Source organism: Nasonia vitripennis, chromosome 3 (genome assembly GCF_009193385.2).
Source record: "Nasonia vitripennis strain AsymCx chromosome 3, Nvit_psr_1.1, whole genome shotgun sequence".
Classification (NCBI taxonomy): Eukaryota; Metazoa; Arthropoda; class Insecta; order Hymenoptera; family Pteromalidae; genus Nasonia; species Nasonia vitripennis.
The window spans coordinates 17,723,325-17,748,832 of NC_045759.1; the positions used below are offsets into that span (position 1 = coordinate 17,723,325).

The following is a 25,508-nucleotide window of genomic DNA, read 5'->3' on the forward strand; positions in this document are numbered from 1 at the left end:
TTTAGATTTCTTTAAAATTATAATTTAATATCAATTTATACATGGTATACTATTATCAAAGAAATATACAGTTGATCAAGGGAATAAAATAAAAACATTTTTAAATAAAGCAGTTGAATATCCATTAACAGTTTTGGCTTAGTGTATAAATTTATAATGCTTTGTTACACCTTAACAGTTATTTTAGTTTACTAACCATACATAATATCAAGGCTATTGACACGATACGCAGTATAATAATACAATTCATCTTTAAAATTAATCTTGTACAAATCGATCCTTTTCCGCCCTATTTTGCCCTTCAGTTTCGTTCATGCTAGCGCGATCTTGCATGTACACTCACACACACCTTTCACACTTAAACTTTATTACACTCTACTCAAATCAAGTTTACTTAATTTTATTCGCCTGCGAGTTGAGAGATTGCTTAATTCAATGTTCACTAGCTAAGGAGCGTTCGAATTTCTCTGTGCATATGGCACAAAAAGTCCACGTATCCTGGACTACCGTCAGCACCTCGATCCTCTACCAAGAACTGTCGCATTACCATTTCCAGTTTGTCTCGTTGCTTCGTAAGAGTCAACTGTGAAAAATCGATTAAAAATTTATAATAGTAATGATTTTTTTCCCGATGATTCGAGTAATTTAAAATTTGTCTTACCCGCATGCAATATCGTCTTTCACTCTGGACGTAACTAATTATATCTCGAATCCGCTTGTTTATTGGATTATCCAAGGAGGGAATAGCGGTCCTATCAGTGTCAACTTGAGCAACAGTTGTGACTCCAAAGACTGACTGTATCCATTGCGGATTTAAATTTGAACCGAGCCATATGAACATGTGGATTCCATTTTCTAGAAACATAATTAATTGAATTAATATTTTTTTTTTGTTCAATTTATCTTCAAGGTGTTCTCAGAACTATTCAATGCCTAATAATCCTCACCCAATAAGTATGCTCCATCATCTACAAACTTATCTATAGAACAACGTAACATAGGCGGGAGATCGTTTTCTTGAGGATCAACGTCGTGCAAAGGAAGTAATCGAGGATAAACATGAACAACCGACTCGCTAATTGGCATTGTAGCTACGGCCATCATTACGTAAGACTTCTGATCAACTGTGATACCATTGCCTGGAACAATAACAACGAGCAATTAACAATCGAAACTTCATTTGGCTCGTAAATATTCATTTTAAAGAAAGAATGTAGTTGCAAGTATGGTTTTTATTTTAAACATTTACCTCCAGTGGTTGCATCACTTTTCAATAACCCGTTTGTGTATAAAGGCAACAATTTCATGCATTCGGGAAGTATTAATTGCCCAGCACTAGATGGAGATGCGCAATGTTTCCTGTATGATGCTAAAATAGCTGCGCATCTCGAATTCAAACTATCTTTGATTGCCTTTGGAGTCGAATCTATCAGTTTGAATACACCTTCGAAAATAAAAAAAAAGTCGATATTATTAAAGTTTATGTGAGTTGTGATTGAGGTAAAGAGTAAAGTAAAGTAATTTACTAACATTGTTTAGAAAGATAATTAATGATAGCATCCAAGTCGCATCCTCGATAAAGTTCTGCCATTTGCGACGAAGTTTTTAAGCTTAAGTTGATAATTCGTAACCTTCGGACACCACTGCAAGACGTGTAAAGTAGCGCAGCTTGAATGTAAACACCTTCGTCTTCTGCTAATTTATCATCATGTTTGATCTCAATAGCAAGAGCCTGTTAAAAAGTAAGCTCGTGTGAAGTTTGAATATTATATCCGATCAATAGTAAAATGTGTAATAATATAATGTATGTACCTTATCACAGTCTATACTAGCTAATTCTATATCAGTAGTATTAGACATGAAACAATGGCCATAGAAATCAGTTGGTCTAACACCAGTAGAAGTCCGGACCCGCATCACTGCATCAAATGCAACGGGCCTATTTATATTATTTATAACGTCCGTGATCAGTCTCTCTCCATCAATGTCTGCCTACAAATACACAAATATAAGTGGTAAGTACACTTCTTTAATTTGCATTACTAAACATTTTTGGGTTGATATAGTTAATTATTAGAAAGCTTACTTGGAAATACGTATATTTATAAACTTCTCCACCTGTAAGTCTAGCAACTTGACCAATAGTTGCAATATCAACATATGAATTATTAAATACGAATAAATCAACACTACAGCCAGATCCAACACACTCTTGACCAAGATTATTATAGAAGTTATTTTGTGGAGCTTAAAAAATATAATATATCAATACAAATAATATTTTAATAAAAAGTATTTTCATGGAACATCTAACGAAAAAATGAAACTTACCTAATACGGTCTTTTCTTTATCGGTACCAAGAAGTTTGCGGTCATCTCTATTTTTAAGTTTACCTGGAGCTTCAGCTATTGGAAGAGATGAATGGAATACCATAAGCTTTCCTGTACATTCAGATGCCTAAAAAAATTACATTACGATTATTTTCTATCACATAACTCCTTTTGTAAAAGATAGTAATGTTGTGCTTTTACTTTTAAAGCCTCTAAGCCAGCTTGAATAGCTGGTGCAAGTATGGTCTCCGTTTCTTTCGTATCTCCAAACATAGTTGGAATTTGGCATATCAAACTGTCAATTAATACTTCACTTTCCTCTGGATCACAAAGAAAACCATCGAGAAGTGGCATAAATACATCTTGAACGTCGGCGACAACCATCATTTGTGGTCGAGCAAGAGTGGCGTTCAAGTTGTAAAATTGAACTGTGTTATTGTACGTAATGAAACCGACTTTCATATTAGATTTGCTCTGGCCGACATCAACTGGTAAATTACGAATGATTTTTTTCATCTGAACACACAGCAAATTGACTAAACCTGATTTTATATTATTGTAAGATACATCAATAACAAATATGATTGCAGGTGGCTTTGGAAATGTATTATTCTGAAATAAAAAGTAGCTTCTTAATTTTTGAACATTATCAAGTAAAAGATATGAGAAAACATAAATTTGCATATCGTACTCTGCAATAATCTTTTGTTGCTATAAATTCATACGTTCCCAGTATTAATTCAGGACGTTCATAACGGTCCATTCTTTGACCAGTGTGATCCAGATGTTGAAAATATTCGGTAGGGACTAAAAAAACAAATACGAATTATTAACTAATGTAACAAACGCAAGTAAAAAAGTCAGAAACTTCAGAATTTAACCTTCTGTTGTTGCTTTACAAAACATGCACTGAAATCTTCTACCAGCATCAACGAATTGCATAAAAGGACTCATATAAGCTTTACAACGGTTACACCGTACAGGACCGATTTCCCCCATATCAACAATTGGCGGTTCATATTCTCCTTCTTCTACTTGCGCCATTGGGCTCAATATAAGTGAAAACGGGATTTGAGTCTGTTAAATAATGATCCATTGTTAATGATTAAATGCGTTGATCTATATTGAACATGAAAAATTATCATAAATAATGACTAACCTGTTTAATAATATCTGCAGTAGTTGGTACGGTATACATGGATGATCGAATGAATCTTGGTGATGCATTTCCTTGATCTTCTACAATAAATTTAGTGGTAACTAATGGTGGAACTAATCCTTTTTCGTTCGTGGTGAAAACTCCACCTTTTAATTTTTGATCATCTAAAATCACTTGAATCTATACAACAAATTAAAATAAATATAATTAAAACTGAAAGTCTTCATTTTTAATTTACATTTAGGTATTAAATAACTTACAGGACTAGGCATTTGGTCAGGATCAAGTCTTCTGGCTTGCTGAGTTTGTGTACTTGGTTGATACCCACTAGTAGGACTTGCCAGTCCACTTTGGTAAGGACTTGTCTGATTAGCATACATATTCTATAATCATTTTTACAGGTAATTTTATAAGGTATTGTTTCTATGAATATTACTTAGTACATTGTTTAAATACTCACACTTTGGCCAGTTTGGTTATAATTTTGTTGATATCCCTGATATCCAGTATCAGAATGCTGATAATTCATGTGACTATAAGGAGCAGCAGAATTATGTTGTCCAGGCATGGACGGGCTAGATGAATATCGCCGTTGGTCAGGTATTTGATTACCATACTGACTATGTAGATTTTGTTGTACTGGTAATGGAGGAGGTCCAGTTAAATTTGTTTGTCCATAGGCACCAGATAAATTTGCTTGTCCTGGCAGCGGAGGTCCTGATAATCCACTAATTTGTCCAGGAAGAGGAGGTTTTGGTATATGTTGTTGATTGGTCGGTGGTGGACCTTGATAATTTGACCCAGGTATCGGAGGCCCAGACAAGTTTTGTCGATTTGCATTGGGTGGATTATTCATATATGACCCAGATTGTGGAGGACCAGGCATGCTTTGTTGTGGCTGACCAGGCATAGGAGACCCTTTAAACGACTGTTGATTATTCATAGGCACTGGTGGTACTTTTCCTAGAAGAGGTGGTCCAGCCATATCTGCCTGATTAATCGATGAAGGTCCATATCGGTTTTGACTAGGCATTTGACTTTGATGATCAGTAGATGTTGGAGGTGTGGGCTGTGGCGTACTTCTAGGGATATTTGGTGCTTGATGTGCTGTAAATGTTGATGTCTGTCCAGAATATTGTTGCTGACTGGGAAATTGAGAAGATGCAGTAGGTGGACCATACGAAGGTGGAAGACTTGATGTCAGTGATGTAGGAGGTCCTTGTTGATACGGCAAAGATTTTTGAGGTATATGTCCACTATTTTCTGTTGGCAAGTTGTTTGCACTCAATTGATCTAAAAATACCAAGTATCTATATATTTTTTATTTCAAAAACAAATGGATTTGCAAAATCTATAATACTAATTGAAATAATTGTTATCATACCTCGCGTAGGATAATGATTCTGGTTACTGATTCCATTTACAGCAGATGGAAAAGGCATTGTTGGTACATTCTTCTCAGATTGCAAGGGAAACCCTTGAGAAGAAGGAGGTCTCTGTGATCCAGACAGAGACATGCTAGACATTTGATCTGCAAGGTTATTTTGATTAGATTGTGACAAGGATAGTCCATGTTGAGCCTCAGGTGCTTGTCCTTGAACATCGTTCACATAGTATGGCGGCCTTAGAGATGGAGCATTATCTGTGGGTGGTGGACCTAATGGTGGCTTTTGTGATGGAAATGAATGCGAATCAGGTGGGCCTTTAGGTGGATGGTTTGCATTCAGCTCGCTGTAAGGAGCATTTGCTTGTGTAGGCCCATATGGAGGACGTTGTTGCTGCATGTACTGCGGATTCATGTTTTATTCTGCAACAGAAAATTTTGTATTAAAAAAGTATGATTTTATTTAAAAAATACACAGTATATCTACTTCTAGCAGGTTAAAGTATACCTGCTTCAATAAACAATAAATAAAGTGTTGTAAGAGAGAATTTGAAAACTACAGAATCATTATAACCTACAAATTGACGTTACATCAAAACTTTTAGCTCTAGGAGAATATATGTTTTTAGCATGCAATGTATCTATACTGAATCACTTAGATATGCTCTCAACAGATTGGAATTTAAGCAAATATCACATTTTTTGATTACCCATTTCAAGAATAGGTTTTCAAAGTGTCTCAAAAATAACAACCAGCACTCGACTAAAAGTTGCTTGCTAATGCTGCATTTTAAATATAGGTTGTTTTAATGAATGAATTGATTTACAAACAATCATGCATAACATTCGGCTGAGTAGGTATAAGTATAATGGAATAAGTTTGACATATTTAATACATTCAACTGGGTCTATCTACACAATTTAACAAAAAATACGTATTTACTGTCAGTATCTACTAGATATCGACGCTTGCAAAGTATAATTTTAAAGATAAACTCAAGAACAAAAATAATTTTACGAGGTTAGGACGAAATGAAAAAAGGAGTATCGTCATCAGTATTCTTCGAAATCGCTTAAAAATAAGCATTCGCAACAAAAACGCTTCTCAAACGTCTAAGTAAAGTATACGAACAAACGCAATGAATCGATAAAACTTACGGAAAAATTAAAAGAACGATCCTATACTTATAAGTACAATCCCAACGTTTAGTCAACGAATATCCGCGAATTCCAGAAAAAGACTGTCCCGATCTTCATCAAGCATTCCGAAGCATTTTGCATAACCGTCACCAGCGCAGAACAGCACAACAAACAATCTCGCACAATTTTATTTTGACAACTTAAAACGAATAAAAGTACTACACACGCACGTAATGTATATACGGAACTCGATCCAACCCAACTCCGAACTCTGACGACTGAATCGAGTGCGCGTGTGTGTGGGCGTGCGCGTACAAGTGTTCAAATGCGCGTTCTGGGCTGGCTCTGCTCTCGCTGCGTAAACGTGATTTACCCATACGTATGCTCGCGATTCGTATTTTTCGACGTGAGGGGAGTCTATAGCGGGGAAAAGAGCGTATACGACGTGGCGCGCGACAAGGACGGGCATATAGCAGCAGAGGCGCCTTTTAATGTATATATAGGTATACCTGCACGTATATAATAAGCGCAAGTGCAGCAGCACTGGGAGATAGAGAGAGAGAGAGAGAGAGAGAGAGAGAGAGAGAGAGAGAGAGAGAGAGAGAGAGAGAGCGAGAGAAGAAGAAGCGGGGGAATCGAAGGCGCGTTCTATTTTCTGTCTTCATGTGGCTGAGCTGAAGTTATATATATAGGAAGTACTCACAGTGTTGTACACATGCGTATGACATGACATATTACCGCGCGCAAACAAATAAAAATGATAAGGTACGAAGACTGGCAGAAGTGTGTATGAGTATAATAAGTAGGTATAGTGAGAGGAAGACACACGAGTGCCACTAGCCTGCACTGACCAGTCAACTTGAGCCTGCAGGGTTGAACCGTCGTGCGCAAGTAAGTAGAAAAGGACGAGGGTCGCCAGACTGGATTAATAAGATGACGCATGTTATTGCTGAGGAGAGGAAACAGGTTGCTGATGACCACGTAATTGATATTGTGGTTTTTGCAACACGAGTATAAAGATCATATTAGAACTGATATTAGTATAGATGTTTCTTGTTATTATTTCTCAAGGTGCTGGACAATTTGGTGATTTTGTTTCTTACTTATTATAATACACGTTTGATTTGCTTTTCTGTAACAAATACTTTTATTTTTATCTAATTAAAAGAAAATGGTTGAGTTGAGTGTTTTAAAGAAAAGTTGAGTAAAATAGTAGATTTGAAAATTTGTGATCTTACTTTTACCAATAATAACGCTAAATGCGGCGATGTCACAAGACTGCAAGTACCTAAGTATGACCTATGACTATTCGGTGTAAAATAAGCTCGATATAAGTATCTTGTCATGAAGAGCTTGGGGTAGGGGTAGTTTCGGCCTGACGCGTCACGAACAAATCTACTTGTTTCATTTAAATTAGCTCTTCGATGCACTGACGAAATTCGAGATCTGATTACGATAGGAATAAACGCGGACAATAATATTATGCAGTTGAATATAATCCGCGTAAACGAAATAAATAGATCATTACCGTTTTCAAAGCTTGACTATACCGACTGATGATAACGAAGACCTAACTTAATTTGGCGGCAAAATAATTTTTAAACGAACTCTAATATTTTTTAGACGCGTTCATTTTAGATGCATAAAAATTTCATTTTTCAAACCGTTCTCTTTGATATCCCTAAATTTCGAGTAAATTTTTATATTCACCTGACCACTGCTATATCATACAAACATAAAACCGACTTGTGAAATTAAGGATATATTATTAAATCTCCAATCTGGATAAAGCACTAAAACCAAACTTTATAAATCTGTACTTATATATGAAAAATCAGCCCTCAACCGAAAACTTCAGCGTCAATCATAACCAACCGATAAAACAGAGTGCACCCAAGTCGGGCTTAGTGCGCCAACTCGGAAGCCACCTCGTCTTCCTATAGAGCCAAATCCGCGTATGTGTCTAACACACTATACAACAACATATACAGGCGCAAGCAAGCGCTAGGTGTGCACGTGCCGAGAGTCTTTCGGCGGGCGGCGGTGGATGTTCGGCAGTTCGGCTCGCGCAGTAGCAGTTCGTCGTCGCGCGACCCAGTGTACAGCAGCATCACATCAGGGAGGCTCGCGTACTTTGCTTTCTCTTCTCTCTCTCGCTCGCCTCGCCGCCCTGATCAAGCCTCTTTCGTGCACCGACGAGCCCTTCGACGGTTAAACTTCTCCCGGACACCTGTACCGCATCGCAGCAAAAGTAGTTGCCACTTGTTCCGTTCGACAGTGTGAGTTTAGCTAAATTCGCGAGCCGGCGTCGCGTGTGCTCTATATACCCAGATAGCGCACCCATATATAAGTACCCATTATTCTCTCTCTCTCTCTCTCTCTCTCTCTCTCTCTCTCTCTCTTTCTCCTTTCTCGCGGAGCGATCGTTCCGAGTGCGTGTGCAGTCTGCGCGGGAGGATATAGGTACAACACCTAATAGCCTCATGTGGAGCGCAGCTGTTGTTCTCGGACTGTTCATTTCTTCGTATTGACGCCCGACAGGAGAGAGAGAGAGAGAGAGAGAGAAGACTCTAATACCGCAGACGGCATAAGGATAAAGTTGGCACGTTGTTTTGCAGAGGAAACGAGTGATCAGTGCAGTGTTTGCCCTGTGATTTACGAGAGAAGAGTGGCCGAGCACAACCGAACCTGGGAATGTTGAGAGACCTGATAGTCGTCGGTGCGTCCACTCAAGAGGTAGGCTCACACACACACCCGCTACCCCGCTACTTATTTACACCAGTGAAATTCAAACCTCGATCCAGAGGCTCGAGACTGTAATTTACTTGGCGCAGTATCGACGCGTGCGGCTGCAGTATCGGGTCAAAGCTAACGCTCGCGCGAGCACTGGATACTCTTGTATATATATCGAGGGTTACAAGGGTCGCGCCCGCAACGTGACGTCGGCCGAGGAGAGAGAGAGAGAGAGAGAGAGAGAGAGAGAGAGAGAGAGAGAGAGAGCGAAACGCTGTGTGTATGCGCGTGTAAAGGCCTATGTGTATATGCCTGTATATACACGCGGAGCCGAGGAATTTTATCGATCCTGCGCGCGCGGAAACGGAAAAACGTGACTCCGCGTTCGAGTTTCCGGCCGATTTTGCCGGGCGGAAGATCGGTCTGCGTGTTCTCTCGCGGGCTCCCCCTCTTTATCTCGACTACCAAGTATGTTTAATCCCCAGAGTGATTAAGTGCGGGGAATGGCTGGATTATTGGTCGGCCGAGCTTTGACAGCTCGAATTAAGTATACGTTCGTATCTCTGTTAGCTATTAAATTAATGCCTGACTGACGTGACGGAGGGACCTTTGGAAATTATTATATTGATACAGTTTATTTATTTGGAATCGACGTGTATTTTAGTTATTATAGTCGTCAACATTAGTTTGGTATTTTTAGCTGCAAGTTGGAAGATGCGGAAATAGTGCGAGAGAGACGAGTGTAGGAAAGGAGAATTTATTAATAAAATATATAAAAATAGATAAATCAGAGGATCTGTGAGTTAGTATATTATATAGAGGTAAACGGATCACGAAGTCCTACAAACTTTCGCACTTGTATATATCCTACATAAGTAATACAGACAACAACAAAACAACAAAATTGAACTGAACGAAAACTAAACTTACACATATTCACAGATTTCAGAAACATTAGGTTACACACCACGTTCATTCTCGGCTGCATGAATCTCACAGCCGACCTTGCACTTATAACACAAGAAGTGCATGCCTGCATTGATGCAGAATTCAAATCCATATCGTGCGCCGCAAACAACAAAAAAATCGTCGAGCACCGGTTCCAAAAATAGCATTCGGTCATTCTCGCATATCTCTCTCGTTTTAATAGTGTCGGCGAAATTATATTTAGAACATTTTTCGCACGATGAGTTTTCTCTCAAACCCCCCGCGATCTGCGGTTAAATTGCCGTGGATGCAGCCATGTAGGTCAGGTGGGATCGAGTTTAGCGTTTGTTAAATTGCAGGGAAGAGAGAGGGGAGAGGGAGCAACGATGAAGTAGCACGCAATCGTATAACCGAGCTTTGTTTATGTGATCCGTGCGCGCGAACGTCGGGTTATATATTTATTAAAACGAAATTTCCGTGTCTACATGACTTGCCAAACGGAGGGAGGAGTCGACGCTTAACCTTAAGTTGTCTTTTAAGACAGAGGGAATTGATATAGCTAACGTTCTGTTGGTGAAAAAAACAGTTAATAATCGGGAATATTGAGATAACGTATTGACGGAAAGAAATTGTTAAAATATTCCGCTTGTTGTAACGTCCAAGAGCGTGTAATCGCGTTGTTCTGCACGTATGACAGACGACGAAGCGGAAATTAACTCTTCGATCATGTTTCAAGCCCTCGATTCTCGACAGGAATTTATCATCTTGTAAAAGTTGTAGCCGCTCTCAAACTTGGTTTTGGTAACCAATGTTTGAACGAGGTCCACGACCCCCAGGCGTAGGAATTCGATGCATTTCCATCATAAATAAAAATCACTCATCGAATGTTTAGCAAATTTCTCAGCCTCGAGACTCTGACGTAACGCTGCGGGTATAATATATAATCCCTCAGAAGAAAGTGTGCTGCCTACTCGCTGCCGCGCAATGATTTTCCCGCGGTGCGCTAATAATAGCCCTCTCGTGCTCCCGACCGGCAATTATATCTTTACATAAAAGCGCGAGCTCGGGAGAAAGGGAAAGTCACATACTTAGCATTCGAGAGGGAAAGCCTGTCGGCATATGACAAGCGTCTCGAGGAACGAGGAACAGGAATTTCGCATCTCTCTGTCTCTCTCAATGAAAGCCCGACAATACGTAATATCAGGGCACGCGTGCGATTTGGGCGCAATTATAGACGGGCCTTGACGCTACTTCGGCTAAAATAAGCGGACAGCGTCGCCGTTCTCCCCTCTTGCTCCGTCTGTTTGTCGCTGCACGCGTAATATTTACATTCGAGTCTGTCCTCTTCTTCTTCTTCTTCTTCTTCTTCTTCTTCTTCTTCTTCTTCTTCTTCTTCTTCTTCTTCTTCTTCTTCTTCTTCTTCTTTTCCTCCTTTGTCGCATCGCACATTGCGCTAGACGAATTCCATACGCTGAGTGTGTTTCTAAAGCTCCGTTACACGCCTGCGACAACAATAAATTAGGTTCATCGTGCTGGACTATGCTGATGTAGAATGAGATTTTACTTCGAGTCTTTGAGGAAAATGAAACGTTTTTGTTATATCAGCGAAGTTTAGATGAAGTAAGTATAGTAAAAAAGTGCTGTTACAAAGTCAAGTGTAGGTATAATATTTCAGAAGTCTTTATTCTGTTCTTTATACGTGCCGTTCAGCGTTTGGACTTATAAGTACTTCAAATTTTTTCTCGCATTTATAAACGTTACGACAAATATTAGATTATGTTCATAGTATATCGCTCACAAATCCTCGTACAAATATATTATTCCTATTTATCATAAGGCATGCTGCCTGCTCTGCACTTGATAGTGCATTGAGGACGCACCCATCCCTCTCTCGATTACCGTGTGTGTTTTTCTATCGTTTTTTACCCCGTTATATAGATGACGGCCATGTCATTGATCGAGTTTGCACGGAATTATCTTATCGCTATGTACTCTACTCTTTCCTTCTGTTGTTCATCAGGCGCCGCGTACTTACTCGTTATCGCGATCCAGCGCGAAAATACCATGTGCCAGTGGGGATATTTTTCAAAATTTTCAATCTTGTAAACTTGTTTTGCCAATCTGTTTTATCTTTGTAATCGTGTAAACGGTTGTAACTCCGCGAAGATTCATCAGTCGGTTATCTTTCAAATCAAATCGCTGACACGTGTCATTGTAAAAGAAACCGAATAAAACTCCAAGTTTTCATTAAAATATTGCTACACCGCATAATACGTTGCAATATAAACATAGGTGATTTGTGAAAAATTATGATGATGCATCCACTCACACGATCTTCTCGGTTTCAGCTCGATTATAAATAATTGCATACCAGTAGTGAGTCCTTGGATACGGAGAATCGATTTAAAAAAAAAATGTCAATCCACGATAACCTACATCTCTTCGGCATTGTTGATTTCACGGTAAAATAATGACAACGTATTTTTGTCTATCAAACAATATTCGATTACGAACCACCTCTAGAATATGACGCGCTCACGTGGATCCATTTTCAATGTTGGAACAGAGCCCAAATTGTCTGTAGCGGAGCACGTTGTGGAAATACTCGTCGTTGTTTTATCGTTCGTGCGTTCGAGCACGCAGTCGAAACGTGAAAATTCACCCTCTGCGCTTCGAGTTCGAAAGAGTGTAAAATAAAAATTGATTTTTTTCATCTAACTTGCTACTGGAATAAATATTTACAGCGCTTAATGTAACTTTGCGATAGAAAAATATCTTAATACACTTACATATTTTCATATCTCTTTTATGTATCGCTATTATTTACTGGAGATAGAGCATATAGTGCGCTTTCGCAAGGTGTTTCTCAATAATCATCTTCGCAGGGGACTATGTGAATCCGTGGATAAACATGATAAGTTAATAGCAGGAGATAACATGTTATCTATTCCATAGAGATAATATTGCGAATGTATATAATTTCCGAAATACATTCCAATGTCAAATGATTTACATGGAAATTACTTCACGCACAATAAGTCGATTTTCCGAAATATGCCTTTTTGATCAAATTTTTTCATAAGTATATGAAGACTCGCTAAAAAATGCCGACTGTTTAAGAAAATATCTTTCTATGAGTTATAGCGGTATACACACTTCTCACAACATGCCTGATGGATGAAACTACCGCTCGTAAAGTAGGTCAGAAAAACACACTGCCTCTATATGCGTTTTTATTCGTTGTTTCCCAAACACGGCTTTTCGCAAACGAAGGCACCACGCGACGACCCGTTATTACAAATCTCGACTCGTTTGACGTCAGAAGTTCGGCCTATCACCCGACGAGACGTGGTATTTTTTCGCGAAGAAAAGCTCCCTGCAAAGCCGCTTATCATTTGCCCTACAGCGATTGCTCAAGTGCGACACTTGTTATCAGTCTCGCTGGCCCCCTCGATCGTCGAGAAAACAGACGAGGCGGTAAAATTCTGGCGATATTCTTTCTATGGCTTACGTGCAGCTATTGAGAGGAGATGTGCAAACGATATTACACTCGATGATAAGTATCCGCGCGGTGCTGGCGATCGTTCGATCAGCTCTTTGTTGACCTTTCCAATCTTGGTGATATCGATGAGATGATCCGCTTTATGGACGCAGATATTATGCGTCGTGTGATTTTCTTTTTTTTTTAGAATATATGCTATAGCTGTCGTTGTGTAGACAGAGTGTATCTGGAAAGAACTAATTTTCATTAGTATTTTTTTGCAATTTAAGCTATCATAGATTTTTGTAGATTACTAAGAGCGTTGTAAAAGTCTTAAGAAAAGGATTACCAAGATAAAACAAAAGTTACATCTCCTACTTGATGAAAAAATTCCACTACATACCTTCTTATCTGGATTTCTCATAATCTTTCCATTCTGCAAAGTAGAATGCGAAACATTTCTTTACTCTCCATCATCTTGCGCAATTCAGGAAGATGGCTTTCGCTATTTTTCGTTCGTACAAATGTACAAAAAACAATAATTTTTCGTCACAACAATCTGTTTAAATAAATCTAAACTCGAGTCTAAAACTAAAGCCTGAAGTAAAAACCGCTAGTACATATCCAGTTTCAACCAGCCTTGCTCACAAGCAAACGTTCGAATTCCAAAGAGACCGCAGCCTGACGTTGCAACGTTGTGCACTCGGATTCTCGCGCGTTTTATATAGGAACTTCCTGCGGCTGGGGTGAATTGCTCTGGTATTGCCTTTGATGCCAGCGAGGAGGTCGTGGACCTCGCGGTCGTCGTCGCGTTCGAGAGCTCACAAGTATTACTTCCGAGTGCGAGCTCTATGCCGACTTCTCTCTCTTCTCCTTTGTTTCTAAAGCTATACCGCTCTTTATTGGCTTGTACGTGCCTTGCCGCCTCCTTTTCTGCCAGTCGGTTGCCCTCTGCTAATTTATTGGATTTTACGGCAGTAGTGACGGTTGGAATTGGTTGTTAAAGATTATGAATGAGTTTTGATTGTTGAGATTGGATTATATGGGATTGAGAACAATGTGCATGCTGCAATCTATTAATATTTTTTACACTTCATAAAATTTAATTTTCATTCATCAAGTACTTGTTAACATAGCGTTGTTATCTGTTAGTTACAACGCCCATGTAACGTGATAGGCAAACAAAAATATTTGTTCAATTCTTTGATAATGGTCATCCTTATATTACAATCAGATTGATTATATCAGCTAAACTGTAAATCTATCAAGATCTGATTAAGACACTTATCACGCAAAAATCAGTTCAGCAAATACTGCTTCTGTACATTTAGAAAAATAAAAATAAAAAGTTGTAAAAGGGCTAATTCTTTTAAGGCATAAATTTACACGACCTAAAATTATACTACTCTTCCTATCATTAATAACCCACTTGATTATAGAGATAATAATGCCGAGGGCGATGTCGATTCTAACGATCGATTATTAATCATAAATACGTTCATGCATATTCATTCATAACAGTTAACTTATATTCACAAAATAGTAACACGTCTATCAAGCTTTAAAACTTATCTCAATCAAATCATGACATAAAGCGAGAATTATCACATGGAATATTCGATGAAATGACATTGGATATTGCACATTGAATGACATTGAAACAAACCCACAACTAATAATTTCCAATTTCGAATCAAAACGTAACATCATCATCCGCACAGAATCCAACGAGTTCCAGCAAGCCATTCACAGATAAACAACAACGATGGCCAATATAGGCCTTTCCTCGCGATCCATCATCATCATCTCGATCTGTTTACACCTGGATCAAGCCACTCGATAAGAGATCAGACGGCGACGACGACGTGCTCGCGATTACACTACTACTGTTTTCCTTCCACACACGCGCACGTATAATAAATACCCTATACTTGTTTTGCAGGCGAGCAATTTTTCCTTCGCTCGCAGGGGGGTCGCCCCCTACTCTCCGGCAACACACGCGCAGAACGCAGGCGTAGGACGCGCGGCAACAGTCGTCAACGAGATTATCGCCCGCGAGGTCGGATTTTCCAAACGGAAGCACTTCTCACACCAGTGTTGTGCGACTTTTCTCACAGAGACGTTATAATATATTGCACGCGGCTTTTGCAGTCTTGTACAGCGGTGGTTGATAGGATATCGTGCAAAGGACATTCGATCCGATGAATAACAGAGTCGTGGATGTATTAGTAATGGGTTGACAGTCTGATCATCTGGAGTGTGTGTGTATTACCTGCTGGTGCGCAGGTCGTGTGGCGACTGTTGGAGCAGCTTGTGACTCAAATTTCTTGAACTGGAGTGTATGTTCTGTTGGTGCAACCATCAGACAAGTTGACGACGATGAGTGGAAGCAGTCGTGACCTAGAGCGGACTGGAGATGTGGTAATTGGACGATTTTAAGAATAATATTTGATAGAGGATAGTGTATCGTCGCTTCAGGCAACTTTTGGTGATATCGTATAATTGTTAAACTACGTGCTTAACTGCATAATTAAGATAAGACATACAACATTGCGATTGTATAATTTGGTTCTGTTATAATTTAAGTTATTGCTGGTATTTCGAATCTATGAAATTAATGATTCATTCTTATGAATCATTGGAGCTTGTCTCTGTTCCATATTGTTGTGACAAAATTCTATTCATCCAGCTCACGCTATATCTCAATCCGATACTGTATATCGGACCAGCTTCGAAAAAACAAACGCCTATCGTAATGTACAAATAAAAACAATTGGAGGATCCATAAATAACGCCTAGTTAGCGAGCGCCAAACAAACGTCTCACACGACATCGTGGAATTTGTGATTTGAATTATAATTATACATCTGGTAAAATACACAACCTTCAAAAGACACGCTAATAAGCGATTTGTTTGTCTCTTTCAAATCCTTTTTCTGCTTGAAACTCATTTGCATAAATTGCCGACGTTTGCTCAAGCGAATTAACGCAACGAATTTGAAACTACTATTAAACACCAAAAATCTTCTTAAAAAAAAAACTGCGCAAACTTCTCTATATTATCTCGAGCCGTTCCATGCGACATTGCACGCATCATCGGAAGCGCGCGCGTGTGTGGCAACGCGTAGTCTGCCGTATGGGTGGGGGACACTACGATAGAGAGAGAGAGAAAAGATAGTAAGTAGCCGTCTGGAGTCGAAATCGCAAGTGGCCGAAATCGCTGCTCAGTCTGCTCGCGACGTCCGCGCCGCCATTCTTCTCTCTTTCACTCCGTCCATACCCAAGACGAATATAGCTCTGATATTTCGCTCAAATTGAGGGATCGACGTCCGCTCGACTCGACGGAGTACGTGGAGCCGATTCGTATATTTTTCGCTGAAGCATATATTAAGTGGATAACGTACTGTGATCGACTGTCTGCTGGACTGGTTTTTGAAGGAAGCTCTTGAATCGTTACAGAGGACAAAGTTAAAAGGATGCCCTATTCAAAAGTACGGAAATGCAACGGTAAACGAGAGGCAACGCGGCATGTATAAGTAGTTTTGCGTCTTGGGAATGATATAATATTGACTTTTTTTGGAGCAAGGTCGTACTTTACGGTAGCTTGCACGCAGTACAAATAAACAGTGTTTCAATTGTGTAAACTGTGCTTTGTGACGCAATCGTCAAGGGCCTGTTTTGAAGACACATAACCTCAAATTGTAGAAATTGCTTATTGTATAATTTATTATGAAAAAAATGTACATTCTTAGCGATTTTTCGGAGCGCTTCGGTGACGTGTTCTCATAAGCAAGACACGTAGACTGGTAATTTCTGTAAGTTCAATTTTACTCCAGAAAAGTTACATATATATTTGTAAATTATCAAAAAGAAATTCACGGTTATCCAACTTATCAAAGTAGGAAATAGAATTACTAGCTACACAGACTCTTTTAATGATGATACTTTTATCATCACGTGATTTCCGAAGCACATAATATTTCTCTCTCTCTCTCTCTCTCTCTCTCTCTCTCTCTCTCTGCATTGATAATAACGCGATCTTGAGATTTCCATTCTTTTTTAGTGTAAGCTATTACTCTGTATAGGGTTTATCATTAAAATTCATTTTTGGATAAATGTGCAAGTTTTAAAATAAAACTAATTGATAGTTTATTATAGATTAATACAAGAATCTTACATAACATTGTAACGGCTAATCCAACAGCGATGCATACTCATGTTCATTAATTGAAAAATTTACATAACGATTAAACTTGATTCGTACCAAATACTTTTTACAATTGATAAATATAATAATAAAAACACTTATACCTGTCAATTGTCAAGCCGGCGACAATGTATGACTCGAATTATCATCAATTTGTCCAACGTTTAGACACGAATTCTTTATCTACACTGCAAACCATTTTCCCGTACCTCCGCCTTGGCAAATTTACAACATCTTCCCAAGCAAACTTTTCATTAACATCTCCATTCATTCAGATAAGGAATCCGCTCAGCAGACATGTGATAAGCGACGTGCACATATAAGCAAAAAGGAAAAAAAAACGTTACGTTGTAGACCAAAGAGAAAGACAAAAAGAGCTGTGCGACGTAATGCATATAGTAGTCAAGCTATACCGAAGGCTATCGGGTAGACGCGCGAGTATTACAAGTTGTTTGCTCGGTTTCCGCGCTGGATTTTTTTCTCTCTCTCTCTCTCTCTCTGTCTCTCTCTCTGTCTCTCTCTCTCTCTCTCTCTGTCTCTCTCTGTCTCTCTCTCTCTCTCTCTGTCTCTCTGTCTCTCTCTCTGTCTCTCTCTCTCTCTCTCTCTCTCTCTCTCTCTCTCTCTCACACTCACTCTTTCTATCGCGTACGCGCGAACTTGACTATTACGTAAGCGACGACCGCGTGCACGGATACGTAATAGTCGCGCGAAAAGTCAAAACGTAAGCGTACACGCACGTGTATACGCTGATTCGCATGAACTTTTGCACATTCGAGCGCGCGCAGGAGATACGTGCTCTTAACGGGACTGTGAATCGCGCAGTCGTCCCATGTGATCGACACGTGATCGGGCGATGCTTGATTATTATTCTTTTCTTTCTTGTGATGATCTCCAATGTAAACGGCGTTTTCAGAGAAATTAAGTGCGATTAGGACTATTTTTGAGCCGTTTTGATTATTTTTCAACTTGTTTAGTGTATACTACTTGTATATATAAAGCACGAGAAAAATTGAAAAAAGTAAGAGAGCTTTTACGTGACGTTATATTGCATTTTTCATAAAGTCTCTTCTTCGGATAAGAGCGTCTCAGAAGCAGTACCGCATTACGGTCTATTAAAGCTTTGATTTACCATTTTCTTAAAATATTTTTCAATCTTCATTTTAACTTGTATAAAAATATGTGTTCACATGTATGTACTTACTCACCACACCCGTCTCCATCTACTTAATTCACAAAGGCGTAGACTCTGCAACCGCTGCTCAATCAATCTCAAGCGTGTTTCCCCCGCATACAGAAAGCACATGGAAAAAGCAATTTCTGTTTGCGATTCATATTCCCGTCGGTATTCCTATTGGCCGCGGAGGTCGTGCAGCTGCAGATGTGTGTACAGCTTTATAGCTCTGAAAGCTTTTCTGCAGAAGTCTCGCGGGTAAAAATAAAAGAGAATGAAAAACATTTACAGAGAGTATCGTCTCTTTTGTATAATCCGCAAAGTCGTGTGATAAAAAAATCCCCCTCGGCACACATCAACAATGAAAAGCACTCTCCGATAATCGCGGATTAACGGGAAAACACTGGACAGCTACATCGCAATTTGCAGCTAGAGACGACGGATGCAGTTTTAATTCTCGCGATCTCCGCCGAGGCCGTAACGCCGACTACTACGCCGACAAGGTCAAGGTCAGGCTTTAACGCGACTGCGAGCGCGAGGGTTAAGGGTTTCGCGAGAGAGAATCGATGAAATCCCGGCAACGTGTTATATATATGTTTAAAGAGTTTACGTAGCATAGCAGCTGATGCCTGAGGGCAGCGCGTCGGCTTTTGGGGGACGGATGACCTGCGTATGGATTAACGAGGAAAAAGGATGATTGGTCTATTGTGCGCTAAAAGCTTCTCATGCGCCGAGGCTTGAATAATGCTAATCGCGAATGATGAGGATGATGGAGGAACGGTTTGGCAAAATAATCGTCGAGGATCGTTTATTTTTGTTTCGATTCATTATGTCGGCTTTATATTTGTAATTTCCACACGCGCGTTTGTTGTGACGACAATGTCACTGCTGAAACGTGCAATCGAAAGAAAATTATGAGTTTTTGTTACGAAAGATTATGTGTACTGGTGAAAAATATGCAAGGGATTGCATAATATGACGGTTTCTGTTCTTTGCAAGGATGAAGCTTGGTATTGGAGGTATTTAGGGTAAACTTCCTTATTGTTCACGTATGAGATGAATCTTGTATGAGCATAAGGAAAAGTAATAGCTTTTGACCGATGACGCTCGAATAAAATAAATACTAAAAGAAAACGCTGATTACTTCAATTTATATTCAAGTTATTCGTAAAATCTTGCCCATAAAGAGCCTTGAATATAGAGTAAACGTCGATGAATAATTTATTAAACGTGGTGGAAAAACGACAAATCGTTAATTGAACAATTTACATGCTAATTAAGTTTTCCAACGCCTCATTACGTCCACTGGTAATCGAATCTTAATGCTTGGACTAAAATTGAAACCTCTGTTTTAGGGTCCCGGATATCTGAAGCGCGCTAACAGCGAACGTCTTCATGAAATCTTCAACCAGGTAATATTCTTCAATTGTTTATCGCAAATATTATAAAATAAAACTTCTTAAAAATATCTTAATTAATTTCTGTGTCATTACGTTTTACAGTATGCCACCAAAGAAAAGAATGGAGAGAAATTTATGACCCCGAGTGACTTCGTACGAAGTTACCTTGGCTTCTATACTGATTCGGGCTTTAATCCCGACTCGGTTGCCTTACTCGCTGGAATCGTCGACACTGATAAAGATGGGTAAGTTATACTTCCATCTCATCATCTTTAAAATTCGACCGATTTTAAACGACAGATCTTTATAGTTTCTCCAACGTCTTATATGTACAAAACAAGAGATCACATATTCTGATAAATCTTAAATCAGATCTGAGATAACTTAGTCACGTTTTTTGATAATCCGAGCAATTAATTTGATGCGTGGAAAAAGATTTATCTGTATTAACTGTCATTCGAATATATTTGTAAATTTGTATGTTTGAGTTTCAAGCTTACCGAATATATTATTCAATTTCAGACTCATCTCATTTGCTGAGTTTCAAGCCTTTGAGGGCCAGCTCTGCGTGCCAGATGCCCTCTATAAGACGGCCTTCCAGCTGTTCGACACAAATGGAAATGGAATGGTTACGTTTGGTGTGTATATTTCTTTTACAAAATTACCAAAGAGTTGAATTGATATGGAATATAAAAATTACAGAAGTATATTATTTTAGATGAGTTCGTTGAGGTGATGCGCAAAACCGTGTTGCATCAAAGGATGCCTTTCAACATGGACAGTAGTTTTATCAAGCTGTACTTTGGCAAAGATAAAAAAAGACTCATCAGTTACGCAGAGTTCAGTCAGTTCCTTCACGTAAGTCAAAAACACTGTATTGGCATTGAGAAATTAACTATTGTATTTTTTGGTAACGCATATTCAATTTTAGTATAATTATAAGATAGATCAGCTTTCTATTGCATCCTAGAATGAAGCTCAAAGCGAGTACTATAGGATTTTACGATTGTTCTCTCTCTTAAATACACTCCATCACCAATGCTACATAACATAAAAACATACAAGTAGTTTTAAGCACAAGGGAAACAGCATGGTTAGCTTTAATTGATAATTCGTTCATTAAAACAATCAATACAGAGTATTTTTTTAATTACAATTGAGCACGTTACGAAGGTCGTACAATACTATTTTGCTGATTACAAATCTTTATATCTGTGTTTTTATAGGACTTCCACGAGGAATACGCGATAGAGGCCTTTAAGAAGTTCGACAAAGATGGCTCGGGCTTCATTTCGGCAATGGATTTTCAAGACATTATGCTTAGCATCAAAAGTCATCTGCTGACAAAAGATGTCAAGGATAATCTTGTGGCGGTAAATTTTTATGCTGAATTTAAAAGAACTATAACTTTATAAATCCATGCGTTTATTTACATTAATTTTTTATGTTTCCAGGCGTTAAGCATAGGGCAAACCGGGAGAAACGTCAGTTTTCCATATTTCATGGGCTTTAACTCGTTATTAAACAATATGGAGCTTATAAAACGAATCTACCTTAACGCAACGAATGGACATAGATTCCAAGAAGTCACTAAAGGTAAATAAGTTTATTTTTTTTACTCATTGTAAAATTTTTAACCAGTTTAAATAGAAGTAATAAGTATTAATTATCCGTTTTCAGAGGAATTCTTACACTCAGCGCAAATGATGTCTCAAATTACTCCGCTCGAGGTCGACATTCTGTTTCATCTTTGCGATCTTCTTCATCATACTGGGTGAGCATTCTACTGATTGGTGCACGTTACATACGCGCGTTATGAACAATGAAACTAATATTGATTGAATCTGTGGCAATATTAGATTTTTTACATAAGCAACAACTGCATAGGAGTTTACATATTGATTATAAACTCAATCGAAACATTTTTCGCATGTAATGCGCTCCCTTATTCATGATGTAATATTTTATTGTTGACGTACATCGAGAGAAAAGTATTGTAATCATATTTAAAAGATATTCAAATCAAAAAACGAATCTTTGATATTTATCAAATTAAATAGTATTATGACTTGAATTTTAAGCTGTACCATATATTGTGCAATGCATATGTACATTGTCTAAATTTAAAAACTCTGATATCATTGATAATCAGAGAGCTTTTATTGACGTTACACGATTAAGGTGTTGGTGGTGTAAACCATGTTGGTAGCGCCATCTGTGTCTAAGGATATAATCACTCTTGTGAAAGCTTCTTCCATTCGTCCTTTCTACAAGCTCAAAAGTCTTTCGTCTCTCAGATTTTGACGCATTTAAATTGAATGGTCTTTTTTATATTTAATCCAATGCAAACGTTGATGCGTGTTATTTAATAAGATGTTGTTGCCTTTCGTCGAAGATGATATTCATGTAATTTATCATGAGCTCAAATTGAAGCATAGTCATAGAACTTTTCGAACACCATAGAAGCGTCGGCGTCGAACACTTATCGAGTGCGCCTGTCGTTTAATTTTATGCATCAACGTTCAAAATGATAAGAAATTATGAAAGTGCTATTTAAAGACAAAGTAACATAATGTAAATCCATAAGACAACGAGATATAAACTTGACGTTTAAGTGACAGGTTAGAAAGTAAGAAAAGACTAGGCATTACTACTATTCAAACTTTGTTTCTAGTTCAGTAATCTCTATTTTCTAAAAGTTTATCACAAAATCTAACACTGTACTTTTCAAATTATTTCAAATTTTAGATGAAATAGTCCTTCTTCAGACTAACGATCTAAAATATCAAGATTTAAATCAATTCTGTTGATACTATAATAGTGAAATAGTATTCATTACAATACTTTTGTTCTTAGTACACGTTTGTACGCACTAAACGCGATATAATTAAACTTATTTAACGTTATTTACGCTGCTGTAGAATCAGCGCGAACGAGGAATCGGAGCAGGTTGGCTTTGGGTGCGTTTTTCAAATTCTTCTCTTTCATTCGTAAAAACCAGCAGTATTTGTTGACCATGCATCACGTCTTTGCCTTCGTCGTTGTTGTAACTGCTTCACCTTTAATCACTTTCCACACGCTTCTCTTCCTCATCTATTATTGAGCGCTCTATGTCTCTATTTAATTTATTTGTGCTTATTATTATTTTATATTTAAATCGTAATTTATTTTTCACTGTATATTGTAGGAATTATTTAAAATTGTTTAGATTTGCATGTAGGTATCTAAGATACATAATCAAAAGGCTTATTTAAGAGTGATAAGCAAAGCTTAAACTAAGATTTTCGTCTTGCGTAAATTTATTTATTTTTCGTATGCAAGTTTGTATTACTGTTCAAGTAAATGAATACCTTTTTGAAATTATATTTTTTATTTTTTCAGAAAAATTGTTTACAATGACCTAGTAGCAATTACACCGGAGCAGTATTTTAAACAGATTACTAAAAGATTAGCAGAAATCAAAGCTGTATCGGTAAGTTATCTATAAATCGAATAGTTTTGTGTATTTTTGAATTAATTTATCAAATTATCATCAATAACGCGATACTATCATCGTAGAGCCCAGAAGAAAGAGGCATATTAGTTCAAATCATGGAGAGCGGTTATCGATTCGTTTTAGGTTCCATTGGTGGAGGTCAGTATATCATTGATTAATTAAGTAAATAACATTGTAGAGTATTTCATCTTATCTTATGGCAATATTGTAATATCTCAACGATTTATTTTTAGCTGTGGGAGCGACAGCAGTCTACCCGATTGATTTAGTGAAGACTCGTATGCAAAATCAGCGTACTGGATCTTTCATTGGGGAACTGATGTATCGTAACAGCTTTGACTGCTGTAAAAAGGTCGGTATAGAAAAAAATTTCATTTACAATACAAAATGTTCGTCTTTTATTTTTCCATTACTCGTCGAATATTTCATTGGCACTGTAATCCTAATTTGCTACCTTATAGGCTTTATTATTTATAAATCTAAAATCACGAAAATCACAAAAGAGGTTTTAATTCTTAATTCTAGGTAATACGCCACGAAGGTTTCTTCGGATTGTACAGAGGGTTGGTGCCGCAGTTAATGGGCGTTGCCCCCGAGAAAGCTATTAAGTTAACGGTCAACGACTTCGTGCGTGATAAGTTCATGGACAAGAACGGGAACCTGCCTCTCTTTGGTGAGATAACTTCAGGTGCATGCGCTGGTGCTTCGCAGGTCATTTTCACCAATCCTCTGGAGATTGTCAAGATCAGATTGCAGGTAGCTGGTGAAATTGCTGGTGGACAGAAGGTTAGAGCGTGGGCCGTCGTTAAGGAACTTGGACTCTTTGGTTTGTACAAAGTGAGTGATGGAATTTGATCAAAATTTAAATGTTTGTATTTCGTTTCAAAGTCTTGTCCACTGAACTTCGAATAATCATTTCCAGGGTGCAAGGGCTTGCCTTTTGAGAGACGTTCCATTCAGCGCTATTTACTTTCCTATGTATGCTCATGTCAAGACGAGATTCGCTGATGAGGGTGGTTACAATACACCACTATCTCTATTATGCGCTGGTGCGATTGCTGGTGTCCCAGCTGCGGCGCTCGTTACTCCAGCTGATGTGATAAAAACTAGATTACAGGTACGGTACTTCTATAAAAAATAAAAGTTAGCCGGCTGAAATTGCTTTCATGAAAATATAACGATTTGTTTGCATTTTAAAGGTTGTCGCACGTCAAGGCCAAACGACTTACAATGGTCTTGTAGATTGCGCACGTAAGATTTACCAGGAAGAAGGTGCAAGGGCATTCTGGAAAGGAGCAACAGGTATTGATCAAATGGATTTGAATTTTTTTTAGAATTCAATTTTGCAGCTTACACTCTTTTTAACAAGTTCAGTGTTATATTAGAACGTAAATTGCTTTAGTGATTGCATCTATTTTAAAAACTAACAATGGTGATATAGTATTTGAGATTTTTCAAAAGATAAAATACTTGTATTTTTGCGTAGCACTTAACATGTTGAAATGCAAGATTGAATACAGCTTATTAGGTTTTAGTAGAAAATACGACAGAATAATTTATCTGATTCAATATTAAACTTTCCGATTGATGCTGAGCATCTTTCGGTCCTTCGATCTCCTTAAAATGACCCGATGACCTTTGATTATCAGTAAGTAGTTAGCGGTTTGATGCGGTGTTGATTTGATTTTCGTTTTGGAATCATATTCATGTACGCACACTGATTATATTAACTGACAAATTTACGTGTGGATACTTACAGATGATACATTTTTCGAATTCACTTTACTTACCCTTGTTTATAGATTCATTAGAAAAAATCATTATCAGGATACATATAGAGTAATAGCTTAATGTAATTTTTTTTCGATTTAATCCCTAAATCTTTATTATGACTAAGCACTAGGGACCATACCTAGCTTATTAGAGAAAATAAACAATTTTAATAATTTTACTCTCTTATAGCTCGAGTATTCAGATCGTCGCCCCAGTTTGGAGTCACGCTCTTCACTTACGAATTATTGCAAAGGCTATTCTTTGTCGATTTTGGAGGATCGTACGTATTAACTAACAAGTTCTTTT

At 38.1% G+C, this 25,508-nt stretch overlaps 2 protein-coding genes and 1 long non-coding RNA gene across 20 annotated transcripts in view; 2 read left to right on the forward strand and 1 right to left on the reverse strand.

The window, feature by feature from the left end:
* LOC100122031 (protein transport protein Sec24C) lies at positions 1-19,864 on the reverse strand. 9 transcript variants are annotated; one of them, XM_032598192.1, is made up of 16 exons: positions 18,564-19,864; positions 4,875-5,297; positions 3,951-4,783; positions 3,751-3,873; positions 3,491-3,670; positions 3,213-3,408; positions 3,023-3,138; positions 2,533-2,943; positions 2,332-2,458; positions 2,087-2,247; positions 1,813-1,992; positions 1,531-1,732; positions 1,250-1,444; positions 948-1,139; positions 662-855; positions 1-583 (listed from the first exon to the last, which is right to left on the reverse strand). In XM_032598192.1, the coding sequence occupies exons 2-16, from the start codon at positions 5,287-5,289 to the stop codon at positions 443-445; spliced, it is 3,666 nt and encodes a 1,221-aa protein (XP_032454083.1). In that variant the 5' UTR covers positions 5,290-5,297; positions 18,564-19,864; the 3' UTR covers positions 1-442. The 9 variants fall into 9 exon arrangements, with proteins under 9 accessions (XP_032454083.1, XP_032454080.1, XP_031783550.1 ...); XM_032598189.1 differs by lacking the exon at positions 18,564-19,864 and adding an exon at positions 7,253-7,329; XM_031927690.2 differs by lacking the exon at positions 18,564-19,864 and adding an exon at positions 6,866-7,141.
* Positions 4,612-5,430, forward strand: LOC116738542. The gene is made up of 2 exons (XR_004344749.1): positions 4,612-4,735; positions 4,917-5,430. It is a non-coding gene; the product is annotated as an uncharacterized LOC116738542 (long non-coding RNA).
* LOC100122016 (calcium-binding mitochondrial carrier protein Aralar1) overlaps positions 8,062-25,508 on the forward strand; it is a 19,149-nt gene continuing 1,702 nt past the window's right edge. The window contains exons 1-17 of one of the 10 annotated variants that reach the window (XM_031927695.2): positions 8,062-8,364; positions 8,633-8,750; positions 19,889-19,945; positions 20,036-20,178; positions 20,456-20,571; positions 20,652-20,791; positions 21,160-21,306; positions 21,388-21,529; positions 21,614-21,707; positions 22,855-22,893; positions 23,315-23,405; positions 23,492-23,567; positions 23,663-23,781; positions 23,955-24,266; positions 24,352-24,546; positions 24,629-24,731; positions 25,392-25,482. In XM_031927695.2, coding sequence (XP_031783555.1) covers positions 8,709-8,750; positions 19,889-19,945; positions 20,036-20,178; positions 20,456-20,571; positions 20,652-20,791; positions 21,160-21,306; positions 21,388-21,529; positions 21,614-21,707; positions 22,855-22,893; positions 23,315-23,405; positions 23,492-23,567; positions 23,663-23,781; positions 23,955-24,266; positions 24,352-24,546; positions 24,629-24,731; positions 25,392-25,482 — 1,907 coding nt within the window. In that variant the 5' untranslated portion in view covers positions 8,062-8,364; positions 8,633-8,708. Of the gene's footprint in view, positions 8,365-8,632; positions 8,751-15,161; positions 15,577-16,331; positions 16,663-19,888; positions 19,946-20,035; positions 20,179-20,455; positions 20,572-20,651; positions 20,792-21,159; positions 21,307-21,387; positions 21,530-21,613; positions 21,708-22,854; positions 22,894-23,314; positions 23,406-23,491; positions 23,568-23,662; positions 23,782-23,954; positions 24,267-24,351; positions 24,547-24,628; positions 24,732-25,391; positions 25,483-25,508 lie in introns of those variants that run through there. The other 9 variants (XM_031927694.2, XM_031927697.2, XM_008218346.4 and 6 more) reach the window with 9 other exon arrangements.